The sequence below is a fragment of the Anoplopoma fimbria genome, chromosome 21, assembly GCF_027596085.1.
Source record: "Anoplopoma fimbria isolate UVic2021 breed Golden Eagle Sablefish chromosome 21, Afim_UVic_2022, whole genome shotgun sequence".
Lineage (NCBI taxonomy): Eukaryota > Metazoa > Chordata > Actinopteri > Perciformes > Anoplopomatidae > Anoplopoma > Anoplopoma fimbria.
The window spans coordinates 12,827,132-12,842,447 of NC_072469.1; the positions used below are offsets into that span (position 1 = coordinate 12,827,132).

General features: G+C 42.4%; 1 protein-coding gene across 1 annotated transcript in view; it reads left to right on the forward strand.

Moving 5' to 3' along the window:
* The window catches only part of tgfbr1b (transforming growth factor, beta receptor 1 b), a 56,280-nt gene that overhangs the window by 18,952 nt on the left and 22,012 nt on the right, over positions 1-15,316 (forward strand). Inside the window, exons 2-6 of the mRNA XM_054623345.1 lie at positions 5,929-6,180; positions 8,216-8,485; positions 10,734-10,964; positions 13,535-13,702; positions 13,812-13,968. Coding sequence (XP_054479320.1) covers positions 5,929-6,180; positions 8,216-8,485; positions 10,734-10,964; positions 13,535-13,702; positions 13,812-13,968 — 1,078 coding nt within the window. The remainder of the gene's footprint in view (positions 1-5,928; positions 6,181-8,215; positions 8,486-10,733; positions 10,965-13,534; positions 13,703-13,811; positions 13,969-15,316) is intronic.

Consider the following 15,316-nt stretch of genomic DNA (forward strand, 5'->3'; position numbering starts at 1 on the left):
TGAAATGTTCTAACAATTTTTTCTACTTGCCTGTCTATCAGCCACACTCTGCTAATAATAGCCATGTTCTTCTCATTCATTATGGTCATTTGGGGGAGTGGCTTTGGATGGAGGCCTGTAGGGACGGTTGTCATTGTTGCTGAATGGCGACTTTCTTTCTAAGTGTAAGAACTTTTGGAGCTAGTGCTGCTAGCTTAATTCATTTAAATAGAGTTGTCATCGCTGGGCTGGGTTTTAGGTCGGATCATTTTTAAAATCTAGCGTTCTCTTGTGGGTTTCTCAAGATTACCAACCCTAGCTTTAAATCTGAACCCTAATAGTGTTAAAGATCATCATTTAAATACAGAAAAAGGAAGGTAAAAGAGCACAAATGTAATCACATAAGGCCGTTAAAATGCTTAGTTTTTCTTTGAATCAGTGCCCTTGTAGGCTGAGAGGTGTTCAGAGTAACAAGGTGAAGAGGGAGCCTTTTTCTCTGAATCATTTGAAAACTCTCTTGATTAGACTTCAAGAATAAACAACTGGCCTACTTTCCCACTCCTCCCACTCCCATTCTTTGTCCCAACAGTCTATTTCACAGCCTAGTGAACTTGAAGCATGGAGGGGAGAGTAGCTGGCAAAAAAAATAAATACCTCGGCTCAAAAATGGTATTCAGCATTTTTTTTCAAAGGCCAAATACCAGGTGGGTTGTTGTGGGTGGAGGTCTGACCTGCCCCACCATTTAAAAAGGTGGAGGTGGGCGAGATACGATGAAGATGATGAAAACCAAACTCAATCTTAGTGTTCTTGCCTTTATTGTGAGATAGGGAGATGTGTAGGGAACATACTGACTGTTGTTTTGTTTCTGTTTAGTATCAGTAAGCATTTCAAAAGCTCAGACTTTTCATTTGTTCTTCAGCAGACAGATGTGTGTGGCTCTTTTGTCATTGATATTGACTCAAGTTCTTTTTCTGTTTTTCAAGATTGCTGGATCAACTTTTGCAACTAATTTCTCATTGTTTGGGTTATGGCTGCAGCTGTCTTTATTATTTTAGGATTGAGTATTCTACCCATTATTCCACTGATTAATTTAGAGATCGAATACAAAAATGTTTTTGCTTTATTAAGGAGCAATATTAAATATACAAAGTAGAAAATATGTAGCAACTAATTGGTAAAATTCTACATTATTTTTGCTTAAATAGAATGCAATAATATTATCTGTCTAAACAGTCTGGGTTTCAAGGCTCCAGGCCTTTTTTTCTCCACCACTGTTTTGTGGGAGTTTATTTACCAAAACATTTTTAAAAGGTTCTGCTGATTTACAAAGGTATCTTTCCCAATGTAAGACTATGGGGAAACATTTTTATTCCACAGTCCGGCCACAATGTAAAAATGTTTTCTCTCTGTGGCCTTGATTTACACTCCATTGTAAGTCCTGCATCTCTATGGAAACAGAACAACCATGGCTAGAAGTAGAGAGAGCTCAAAAATTGTTTTTTTTGTGCAGTATAACACAGTTACCATGCATTGCATTAATAAGGAAAAAACGCAAGTTGTATTTCTTGGATAATTCATTTTACAGTTCATTTTATACAAAAATACTCGCAGGGTTGAGGTGAACCAACTATTCTCATCTAGCTACAAGGATCTTTGCTTGGCTCTTTTGCACAAATACTGTGATAAATCGTATACCCTGGTGAAATGTCAGGGAGGTGTGAAAAAACGGATATCCCGCAACCCTAATGTCTAAAGGGGTCTTTACAACTGGGTTTTGGGTTATCTGCAGACGCGTCATGTGAACAAGTGCTCTAATTTGCCGTGCTGCCTAGAGGAGGACTGCAGTCCAGATAATAGTAGGAGGGGACAGGGATGAGGTCCTGTTATTGTTGGATTATTGTTCAGTTGTTTTATTAAAGCATTCAGTTGTTTGTTTGGGGACTCGCTGAAATTGGAAATCTCTGCAGGTGGCTGCTTTTAAATGAAAAATATTTCCTCCAAACTCTGCTGCTCACATCAAGCCAGCTGCACTCATGCTGACTCTGACAGAAGAAAAACAATGAATGGTTAATAACAGAAGTGATGGGTTTGTTGTGTTGTTGACTATGAAAAAAACAACAACAACCACAGTCTGCATCTGGAGACCGGTCAGTCTGGTTTGTCTTCTACATGCTGATTCAGCATCAGCTGGGAGATCCCAGATTAGCTCAATCACCACTCATCTGCACAAACATACATGTCATAACCTGTTTGAAGCCTTTGTTATGTCTGTGTGTATGTGGTTCACGATTGATTTGTTAAATGAATAGGGCTGCAGCTATCAATTATTTCAGTTATCTGGTATTCTACGGTTATTTCAACCAGTAATCTGATAAAAATACTATTGCTTTATTAAGGAGAGAGAACAAAGGAGGAAATAAGACGCAACAACGAGCTGGTTACCTTTTTTTTTTTTTTTTTTTTTTTTTTTAAATCTACATTTTATGCTCAAAATCTTTTTTATATTGCTGTGAAACTCCTCTTTGAAACATCTGGATTTTCTCACCCAAAACTAAGTTTTACGTGATTGCATTTGGAACCATCATGATAACGTTATTAATTCCTAATGTAACTGAACGCAACCCCCATTAACTGTTCGCGTCGTTATTTAGCCGGGTAGGTCTGTGCTGCCCACCGGATGCTAACAGCTAACGCAGACAAGCCCTCCTCCTGCCGATTACAACACTGAATTTTTGTTCTGTTCAATTCAATCTGGGCACCGTTGACTAGCGGAACCGCTAACGGGGGTCCCACAGTTATTGGGTGGGGTCCAGTAAACAAAGAATTGGCATCAATGATTTTGAGTTTTTCATTGAATTGTTTCAGCCCTAAACGCAGGATAAAATGATTGCCACCATAACTACTTTCTTGTAAAAATCCTGTCTTATAAAGTCATGGGTCTGTTACTTACACTGGATATTGTGGATCCTATTTCCCCCTTTCACTGCTACCCATAACAACAGAGCAAAGGGGATAATTCAAATCCATAACACCGTTCATAAAATCATAACCGACATATATCAGCATCAGCACATCATTGCTCGTGGAACTCAGAACCATCAGGACATTGAAGAACCACTTCCCGTCAGCAGGTTCTCTTCAGTACATACTACCACACGTGGAACATTCCAGTTGTAGTCTAGACATCGGAGGCTGACACAGTGCAGTGTGTGTGTTTGTGTGTGTGTTTGTGTTTGTAGAGACAGACATATCTGACTGCTCCTTGGCTGAGTCAGAGGAGACAAGTGTCTTTTATTAAGACGTCTCCTATCGTCCACCGCTTGATCGGACTTCTTTTTCCTGCTCCCCAACTTGCTACACACACACACACACACGCACAGTTGCTGTTAGTTTGCTGTTGTTTTATTTAGTCTGTCTGGAATTCCCCTCCAGACATTCCCATGAATTCCATGAGGGTTGTTCCATTATAACTTTGATAATATGATAACACTCTCAGACTGGTGGTGTGTGTTTCTACTAAGTAGCGTAATGTAGCCGTTTACTTGCATTTCCTGAATAATTCATGGTCTTAAAATCCTCACGGCAGCACTGTGAAGACGCTGCACCGTCAGGGCAGGTTCCCACTGGTGTACATGTCACACTGTGTCGATGTCAGACACTCTGCTCTTCTGCTCCACAGACGCTGTGGCTGCCCTGTTAATTATTCAGAGGTCTTGTCTCAGAAGGTGTGTGTGTGTGTGTGTTGCTTTAACCTTGCCAGCCGTAGTGTGTTTCTGAATGACTTCCGGACGAGTTCAGTTGAGTTGAAACAAGAACGGAAAAAGTACATTGAAAGAAATCATCAAAACCCAGATCAGCAACACTCGCCGTTAGCGGTTAGCTTTAATAAGAGATGCACCGACCGCAATTTTCTTGGCCTATTCTGATTTTTCTAAAGGTCTGAACTGCAGATTCTATGGTCTGGAAATTAATTTCAACTGTCCCCAAGATGATGTAAATGGTGAAAAATGTCTAAAAGTTTATTAGAGCTAGTGGTAGGAAGTTAAACGGCTCATAATTCCCTCTCTAATATCTGTTATAATGCTGTGAAAACTTCCCCCTCAAACAACTGGATTCATTCATGTTTCTCACCAAAAACGTATATAAATTTCTAATTTTATGAGATTACATTTTAACAAGTCACGATTACGTTATAAATTAGCTTCGCCTAATAGTAATTGTTATGGAGTATTGCTTGAACGCACCATAACAACCTTAATTAACGCTAGCTGTTTAGCTTAGTACTGACCGCAGATGAGCTGAGTCACTGCGATTCCTGTGAGCAGCGTGATGGGAATGAATGACGATAGTATTAATAGATTTTTCCTCCCTGGCTTATTTTGGACTTGCAGTTAAAACAAACTATGAGCTTTACGTCTTTATCACTCAACGACGACCAAATGTTGTGTGTGTGTGGCTGTGACATTACTGTCTGTGCCGCTGTGTATGAGTGTAACATTATTAGGTGTGTGAAGGATAACTGGCCTCAAAGCTGAAGTCAAGTGTCAGACATGCTGTCAGGAAAATGTTGCACAAATGAAAACGTCTGAATATCACTTAAGACAGGAGCGCTGTTCCTATGACAGGCCTCTGGTTTATAAAATGATCAGAATAAGAAGCACTGATTGGTTGTATTAGTTTCAGCGCTGTTTGTTGTTGTTTTAGCTCCACATAACATCACATTTCCATGTTTGTCTGCACATGGGATTTGCTAAGAATGTGAACAGTCAAGAATATCTCAACTCTTTGGATGTCAGTTCCTGTTATGTAAATTGCTCAAACATCAGATTTTACAAAGGAGACATTTGTCCCGAGTTGTTGGTTGTTTTCCACAGCTGACAGCAGAGGTTACCAAAGAGGAAGTCATTTTTACTTGATTAAATTCATTCTTTAAAAAAAAAAAAATTAAGATGGATAGATAGGTAGTCTAGCCTTTAAATTGGTAAGACTATGGCTGTCTGTTGGTACCAGGAAGTAGGGTTTCAAAGGTACAAATAGGTCACGGTTTACACCCCGGTTGAGGAGTGCAAGTTTGGCACCGTGTGAAAATGACTTGTTTTTCAAGAAACTTGGAACATCTCTGGTAAACACAAGCGAAGGAAAACCACTTTAAAAATCTGCCGAGAAAATTGCGTGAGTGTTGGTCGACTAAGTATGGTTTTCATTCACAACGGCGGAGCAGTCTCTCTCTCTCCTCTCTCCTCGCTCTCTCTCTGCCCTTTTAGGATGTAATGTCATGTTAATAAATGATAATCAATGTCCTTCTTTTGCTACACAGTTTTCTTGGAGCGGATGATTAAAAGGGCCGCCTGACCCTCTTGTTCTGTGTGTGCGGTGTGTCTGCAGAGTGCCAGTAACGGAGCAAACATTTAGAGGAAGGTGTGTGTGTGTGTGTGTGTGTGTGTGTGTGTGTGTGTGTGTGTGTGTGTGTGTGTGTGTGTGTGTGTGTGTGTGTGTGTGTGTGTGTGTGTGTGTGTGTGTGTGTGTGTGTGTGTGTGTGTGTGTGTGTGTGTGTAAAGTATGACTGGAGTGATGTAACGTCTCACATGCCCTCAGCGAGATACACACAGACTCATCTTCCTCTAAATGTTTCGGGGAGGAAGCAGAGTTCGGTGGGGTTGCGAAACCTCTGATTGGCTCTCAGCCTCGGATTTGAGTTTTGGAATTTACCAAAACAAGAGCTCAGTGCAGTGAGGAAAATAAACATGTTTTTACCGTTTTCTCAATGGTGACATAATCTGTTTTAAAAAACAGTTTGGGTGACTCTGGTCTAATTGCAGGTCTGAAAACTGAAGGCAGAGATTTGAACTTTCTTGTTTTTTTGGTCAAATAAATATTCTAAAGCTGCGTGACCTCTGGAGTCTCAATCGTAACCCTTGTCCCCTCTCCTCTCTCTCTTCTTCCTCCAGCCCTCCAGTGTTACTGCGACCGCTGCAGCGCCAACTCCAGCTGCACGACGGACGGCCTCTGCTTCGTGGCCATCCGCAAGTCGGGCAGCCAGCTCACCACAGAGCAGCGGCAGTGTGTGCGCGAGAACGAGCTGATCCCACGAGACCGGCCCTTCATCTGCGCGCAGTCCGTCAAGCATGACACAGGCATCTACCCCATCTGCTGCAACACGGACTACTGCAACAAGGAGCCCAACCTGGAAATCATCCCTGGTAAAAAATAAACACACACACACACACACACACACACACACACACACACACACACACACACACACACACACACACACACACACACGGCTCCTTACCTTGTCTCAGTTTTCCAGAGAGGCTTTGGTTTTGCTCCGACGTCAATAACAAGTGGCGTCCAGAGAAAGAAAGGACCAAAGCATAGAGCAGGACCGGATAAAAGTGTTCCATGAAGAACTAATGGCCCGCAGGTTTTCATCCAACTGATCACTTCTTTTTCAAGGAGATTTATAAATATATATTGTATCTATATTATTATATATTATAATTATTGGGTGTGGGTCCACCATGATTTATTATTGGCCAACCCTTGTGTTATTTAACATATTTTCTGTACTTAAATTTAGATGACTGTGGCCCTCAAAAGCTATGCATTTATGATGATGATTAGATATGAAAGATATTGACTTATGTCCCTATTCTAACTCATTGTACCCAGAAATAACTTACAAGATGCCCCCCAAGGCAATTAAAATCTGCAAATCAGCTGTTGACTAAGAACTGTGGACTTGAAGTTCAGAGGAAAACATTGTAGTACTACATTTACCTGACAGAGAAATGTTACTGTTGCCGTTGAAAATTCAGATATGACTCACAAAATATATATATTATTTAAAATAATGGATGCATTATTATTCATTAAACTATCCAGCATCATATTATAATCTCCAACTTGAACAGCCATTAAGAACATGTTAATTCTAAGTTCTTCTCAGTTGAAGTAAACATTTCAAGTTGCTTTTACTGTAACTACTGTATTGTTGGTGTCTTGTAAACCCATGAGGGTTGGGCACGTTTTTGTGCATGACACGAAAATAAAAAAATATCTATCTATCTACTGTGTGGTATTAATAGTTAATAATGTTATCCTTTTACTTTGTTATGTCATCTTTAGTGGGGTTTTTTCATCTTCAGTCGTTTAAATTGTGAATTATAAGCTTAGAGGAAGTGTAAACCAGTCATAATTCATCTATTTATGTTGTTGTTGTTGTTAAAACTTCTTCCAGCAACTGTATTTATTAATTTCTTCCCAAAACTACATTTTACAAGATTACAGGTGAACACATCATGATAACGTTGTAATTTACCTTCACCCAATTCTCATTTTCACTGAACAGAGCCTTAACCCATCATAATGTAACTGAACTAAACCTCTGCTTGCTAGCCGTTAGCGATGCTGCTAACGTTATTAGCTCTCCTCCTGTCAATTTAAACACTGATTGGTTGTTTACAGTGTGACATTATCAGAGATCAGAGGCTAAAAAAGCATAAATGTTGATGTCCTAATCTCATATTTTACTGAATATCGGCGGATAACGATCGTCAGTGTACCCGGCGAAATACACTGCTGTTCGATTCCGCTCCCAGTGGGCTCTCCGCTCATATTGACTCCAGGGAAGTGAAATCAATAAGCTGCTGTTTGCTTGTTTATTCAAAGTTTATTAATATTGAATTTAAATTGCACCAAACTGGACGCTGCACAGAGAAACAGAGATTCCTTGCATGCCCTCCTGCAATGGTAAAAACAGAGACGGTAGTAACTATGGAGGATTCATGTTTTCTAGTTCATCAGGCCCCTCTGTCTTCAGGTGTATTTAATCTACATTCTCTTCAGTAGATAGATGAATACATAGTTGCCTCTTTGGACCGTGCGTGCGTGCGTGCGTGCGTGCGTGCGTGTGTGCGTGTGTGCGTGTGTGTGTGTGTGTGTGTGCGTGTGTGTGAGAGAGCTTCAGGCCAAATCTCCCATAAGCCTAGCAGATGGAGTGTGCCCCCGCACCACTTGGCCCGTCAGCTTCCTGGCTCGTGGCTTCAGCCCAGCCACTTGCCAGCCGTCAGTATGCTCAAAGTGAACCTGTCCAACGGTTCGCTGACTCACTTGATCGCTCACGCGTTGCTCTCGGAGCCAGACGTAACCCTCCACACTCACAGGTCACAACTTTTGATCGGTCCTACTTTTCTAACCTGCTCTGTTGTCTGTCTCCTGTCTGTCCTGCAGACCCCACCGAGAAGACTCCCCCTATGGGGCCCGTGGCCCTCGCCGCGGTGATCGCCGGCCCCGTGTGCGTGCTCTGCCTGCTGCTGGTCCTGGCGTTCTACGTCTGTCACAGCCACAGGGCCCTTGGGGCCGGGGGAGCCGGGGCCCACCACCACCACCACCACCGGGTGCCCAACGAAGAGGACCCCCACATGGACCATCCCTTCATCACCGTGGGAACGACGCTGAAGGACCTCATCTATGACATGACCACCTCGGGCTCTGGATCAGGTATGATGGCTGCACCCCAGGGTCCTGCTGTTACTGGACAGTTGTGTGTGTGTGTGTGTGTGTGCTCGTGTGTGCATTCAGTCAGCTCATACACGTCTGGGACATTTACATCTACAAATGATGTCACAAACATGAAACGTATATCTTAAGTGAAATATTTGTTTCCACTCTAATGATCATACGATAGTTATGAAGTGGATTAGCTTAGCATAAAGACGGAAGGGGGAAAACTGCTAGACTGGCTCTGACCAAAGGTAACCAAAACCACCCATCCATCAGCAGCCTCTACAGCTCACCACGTTACGTCTTGTTTGTCTTGTGGTCGCCAGGCAACGTCAAGGTGACGACAAGGCTCCAGGAAGTGACTGCACCTGGCCAGGAAATAGTCTAAGCAAGTTGTAGCTTACTTTTTTGGGTCATTTAGTTTTAGGTTGCAACTTTTAATGTGATATGGTTCATTCACAGGATGTGTTCGCTAACATTTAAAGGTCACACTACAGCGCATCATAGCAATGATAACACTCAGCTACACGTCAGCTACAGAATAGTACAGTTTTAAGTCTGCAAAGTAGAAAAACTATGTCCCTCACATTACAGTGTTGGTACCAGATCGGTCTTCACAGGTCCACTTGGTTCCTAGTAACAAAAATAAACAGTCTTTCTGCCCCGGCCTCAGACAAGCAGACAATAATATGGATGTACTGATGTTTAAAGTAAAGTGACCTACTCCAAAAAATGGATATAAACGGAATTACAACTTAACATATAGTCAATTGTTACCTTGTGTGATCCTGTTTGAGTAACTAGATTTTGAAGACTAGGATTGCACACATTGTCCTCTCCATATGTGCGTTTGTGTGTGTGCACATGAACAGACTCTGCAGCTGAACACATCTTAAAATACAGATCTATTATAAAGACTGGCTGGCCCAGATTCAGGCTGCATGACTGCATAAACACACACACACACACACACACACACACACACACACACTGCACTGGCAAAAGCTGTTCTCCATGCTAATCGTGAATTAGCACCTCTCTGTGGAGACTGGCACCTCCGACATTCTGCCAAGCAAAGACTTGGATTCATTTTTCTTTAGCTATTTGCACCATATTTCACAATATGCAATTGTGTGTGCGACTCTTACTGTATGTGTTGTGTGTGGATGTGTGTGTTGTGTGTGCGTGTGCGTCTTTGTGTTGTGTGTGTTTGCAGAGCTGCGTGGGCTGTTTTAATCACTGTGCTGAGTCAGAATCTGTGTGGTGCCTGTTGAAATCGGAGAAGGATTTTCATTCCACTATCATTTCCTCATTGGCAGTTTCTGGCGACCTGACACATTAACATCTGTTACAGTATTCCATCAAATTTGCTTGTGTTAGATGTAACTGGCCGCATATATTCACATGATGATTGAACTCTATTGCACTTCGCCAAACAAATCTTAAAAAAAGGACAAACTGCAGCGGTAATCAAAATTCTTACACCTGCACATGACTTTGCACTACACATCTGCTGACTTGTTTTTTTTTGTTATGAGGTTTCATTTTCACCTTACTGTTTTTCAGTCATGCAACGATAAACTTATGGGAAAAGTGAAGTGATATTGGAGATGAGAAAGATATTCCTAGGCAATATTACGGATTAAGGTATAAGGATATACCAATCTATAAAAAAATGAAAATAATTATTATTTTTAAAGTTTGGGTAAAAAAAAAAAAAAAAATCACTCATTTGCAAATTATTTTAATTTGGAACAAAAGTATTTAAAAACAAAAAAGACAAAAGACTGCAGGTTAAAGGCATTTCCTCATTGGCTTCACTTTTCAGAGCCGGAGGTAGCCGCCTGGTTGTGGGTTGACACAGACTACCGTCTGGTGTAGTGTCTTTGAAAGAGTAGCAGTATATTTGCTCTTTAGACATTTAGAATATAGCTGTAATATTAGGAGGAAATGTTGCAATGTTACGACAAAAAAAGTCTTCCTCATTTTGACCTTTTATTGTTCATAGTTTTATTTATTTTGAGATCTTTTCCTGAAATATTCCAACTGTATTCTCGTAGTATTCGTGCCATGCTGATGCCGTTATTTTAGCTTCATTAACTGAGGTCTATAAGTCTTCTCCCTCCTACACATCACCTTCCTCCTTTTGAGAGGTTTCCAAAAATCAAAACAACGTGCTCCCTGTCCATCTTGCCGTCTGCTTTCTAAGCGTTTTCTCTCCTGGTCTGCTTCTCTCTCTCTCCAGGCCTGCCGCTGCTGGTCCAGAGGACCATCGCCAGGACCATCATCCTCCAGGAGAGCATCGGTAAGGGCCGCTTCGGGGAGGTGTGGCGGGGCAAGTGGCGCGGCGAGGAGGTGGCCGTGAAGATCTTCTCCTCCCGCGAGGAGCGCTCCTGGTTCCGCGAGGCCGAGATCTACCAGACCGTGATGTTGAGGCACGAGAACATCCTGGGCTTCATCGCCGCCGACAACAAAGGTGAGAAGCCACCCGGACCTCCAGCCCCCCGCAGAACCGCAAGAGGCTGTGTTTTATGATCGGACCGCACACACACCTTCGGGATTAGAAGAAAATAATATAAATCAGACTAGAGCCCGCAGGAACACGCAAGAATAACTTGGATGAAAATCAGACGGCAAATTAAAGAGCCCTCAAAGAAGAAGGTTGATTCGAGCATATTAATTCTAAACCCTGTAAATTTAATCTTCATCAGGCCGAGCCGTTAATTACAAGTGAACCTTGAGCTGTCATAGCAGAGAGGCAGCTCTGCTAAAAGGTGAAGCCGGTGCAGGTGGATGTTCACCGTCAATAGACCGGCTGGTAGACAGTGTGGGGGAGTAACAGTCCTCAGCGAAGGCCAAGCTCACATTACCACACAGTCTGGCAGCTCTAGCAGCACACACACACACACACACACACACACACACACACACACACACACACACACACACACACACACACACACACACACACACACACACACACACACACACACACACACACACACACAGCCTTGTACTTGTTCATTGTGAGGACCCTCATTGACATTATTCATAACCTAAACCATCAGGACTAAACACATCACCCTCACTTAAACCTAATTCTAACCTGAACTTTTAAACCAGGTCTGAACCCTCAAAGAGGCCTCCAAAAATGTCCTCACTCTGACGATCTAAAATTTCAGCCTGACCGATGGGAGGTTTGCAGGTTGCTGTGTACACATGGTTTGTTGGATAATGATGTAGTTAGGGTTGACCCTGCGTAAGGACGTGTCTTCAAAAAAAAAAAAAAAAAAGACTGCATTAGAGCTCTATGATGTGTGTAGATAAGAATTTTCCAATGGATAGTGTCTCGGTGACTCAGTGGAGTCAAGACACAGTCATTTGTACACAAAGTGCTGGAATCAGGGCCATCCGCTCTTTTCCTGTTTTGATAAACATCTGTTATTCCTCTTAGGAATCACAAAATGAATGTGCTCCGTAGGACTCATATTCATCATGTTTAGACGTTTTTTTTTTTTATCATAGTCAGATTAATATTACCCCCTTTGGGTCCCTTTTAACTTCCAATACTCTCACAAACACCCCCTGCTTTTTGTTGTATTCAGTGAACAAAAATATTCATAGACAGCTGTCACAAATATCCCACTGTTTTCTGAACTTTTTAACCGTATCTTAATAGATTTTTGTGCAAGACAGAGACAGAGTCAGTGTGGATTTATTACTTCCCGTTACCGTTGGGGATCTCAGTGAGATCTGAAATACTGGCGCAGTGGGGGAAAAATCACTGTTTGGTTACATTGCTTTCTAATTTATCGAGTTAGTTTCTTGATTGCATCAGCTGGAAGGAACTTTGTTCCTGATTGTTCCATCCTACTTTAACCCTTGGTTATAGCTCTATCTCTATCTTCTGTCTCCACCACTTCACAGACAAATATTTGTGTTGAAAACCTGCGGACACACACACAGGCTAAAACATCACATTAAGTTCAAACTGCATTCATATTTCTTAAAACTGTTCCAGAACTTTTATAGTGCCACTTAAATACGATTGATGTCATATCTGGGCATCCTTAATTATTCTCATGGCATGCAGAACTAAAGTAGTGGTTACACTTGTCTTTTTAATGAGACCTTTGTCATCCGATCATGCAAGGACGCATTAACTGTTTGAATCTCTGAGATCGGGTCTTGATCCCACTGGGATCCGATCAGCCAGACCACATGCTGAGATGGTTTTTGAGTTAAGATCTCCAGTGAGGTGTGGACAGCATGTGAAGCACAATCCGCACAATTTATATAACGTAGGTCTCCATCCCCTTTCTCCCACATTGGAGCTTCTCTACAGAGGAAAGCAAAGGGAAGAGAGCAGGAAAACCGGGTCTGGAGCACATCTGAGACCTGCTGTCCGAGGCCTGTTACTGCTGATGAAAACAAAGCATTTCCTAATGTTGATGCTTAAAAAAAAAAGCTTTTAAATGACACAATCATGTGACTTAGAACTCAATAATGAGTTAAAGACTGAATTAGCAGAGCTTTGTTAGCGGCTTATCTCCAATAAAACAAGTCTGCCAGTACTGCAGGGCGGAAGAGTAAGCAGCAAAAGTAGCGGGGCTTTTATTGTGAAATATTTATTGGAAAATATGTTCATCACCGAATTAGCAGAGCTTTGTTTGAGGCTCTTCTTGAATAAAACAAGTCTATAAATACCGCAGGGAGAAAGATCAAGTAACAACAATAACAGGGGACTTTTATCATGAAGAATTTATCAGAAAAGAAAAGTGTTCATCCACCGTTTAACAGCCGCTCCTTTGACCATAAAATATATCAGATCACGGTCCGATCAGGCAGGTCGCACTGAAGTGTCAAATGTGGACACACACATATGCAGACACAACTGAGTTCTGATCTGTTGCATCTAATCTCAAATGTTGCATGTATATACACATTTAAACACTATTTCATATCATTAGTCAAGTTTTTTGTGGGAGAAAGCAGCTTTGTCTTTAACCCTTTTGTCTCCCTACTCCTCTTCCTGTCTGTGTGTAGATAACGGGACGTGGACTCAGCTGTGGCTGGTGTCAGATTATCACGAGCACGGCTCTCTGTTTGACTACCTGAACCGCTACACCGTCACCGTGGAGGGCATGATCAAGCTGTCACTGTCCACAGCCAGCGGCCTCGCCCACCTCCATATGGAGATAGTCGGAACACAAGGTGAGACACACACACACACACTTATATTTCTACCATACACATATTGCACATCTTCCGACGAATCCGTGCAGTCAGCCACCTTCTGTTTAACGTACTATTTTGTCTCCAGGGAAACCGGCTATCGCGCACAGAGACCTCAAGTCAAAGAACATTCTGGTGAAGAAGAACGGGACCTGCTGCATCGCCGACCTGGGCCTGGCCGTCCGCCACGACTCGGCCACTGACACCATCGACATCGCTCCAAACCACAGAGTGGGAACCAAAAGGTAACTGCATCTTCACCATCCGGTTCTCCATCCATTGTGGTTCTGTCAGGATGTAGCTGGAAATTCTCCAGCCCCTGCTATTTAGACTCAAAGACGGGGCCCTATCAATCATCAAGTCCCTTTTGGATAGCCTTTCATTACACAGGGAGGAACTGGGGCTCAAAGCAGCCGAGATAGCATTGTGTGTTTACAGTGGTAGACAGGGCCACTCAGAACCTGAGGACGTCCCGGACCTTGAACTGAATCTTTTGCCAAACTTCCCAAACACTCTTCCAAGGTTCGCCACAATGCAGCCTTGAGTCTGTGCTTTCTTCTCCTGGGGCAACTCAAGGACATACAACACACAGGGTGATGTGATGTGATGTGTGTCAGTGATTTCTGTTCTATTTATAACCAGGATTTTGTGATCGTGCCATTATCCGATGCAAGTTGTTTTGCCCCTGATCCTGATCAGTCGTTAAATATTAAGCAGTTACCAATGCTGAGTCCCGATCTGATTTTTTCCTTGAGAGATAATAAAAAAAAAAAAGATGAAGTTGAGTAATGTCTACCTGAGCAGAGAATTTGGTAGCTCTCCCTCTGCGTGTGTTGTAATCCTGTCTTCTTCGTTCTTTGTTGCCATAGCTGGGCCGTGCATGCGTGCTTTAAGTGCATGTTCATGCATGTGAGTGTGCCCCAATGGACGGCTCACGGCCCAATTCCGAACTGCTCTCATACGACTGTTACAGCTGATGGTCACTGCCGAGCGCAGCACCAACCATCTTATTAAACACTGTTAGCTCTACCAGCACTGTTGTCGTTAGCAACATTAGCTGCAAGCTGCTGGCTCAGCTTTTGCCATGCCGAGAAGCAAAATAAATGCTCCCAATGTCCTTTATAGCACCTTTAAAGTTTTTCAGATCTATCTAGAGCAGGGGTCTCAAACTCAATTTGGCTTGGGGCCACTGCTGGTATTGTCGTCTCATAGGAGGGCCACTTCAACGTTCAAGCACTACAAGAAAGCGCAATATTTTTGAAAATTTACTTTTCTATTTCCATGTTTTTAATAACTTATTGAAACATTGCACTGAACCAACACATACAATCCCTGAATACATTTGTGCTTTATTCTATTTCTTGCCAGAGACCTGGCAGCGCTTCTGCTCACACAGCTGAGCAACATTTGCCCTGATCAAGGTTACAGTAGAAACTCTGAGTACAGCTTCAACATGGGCATCACTAAGTACTTGCATTTATTAAAGTTCATAGTCAAGAAAAGTTTTTCACACAGATACGTGCTTCCAAAAAGGCACATTACCCGACTGAACATTTTTGACAGCTCAGGGAAGGATGGAAGTAATTCTCTCAT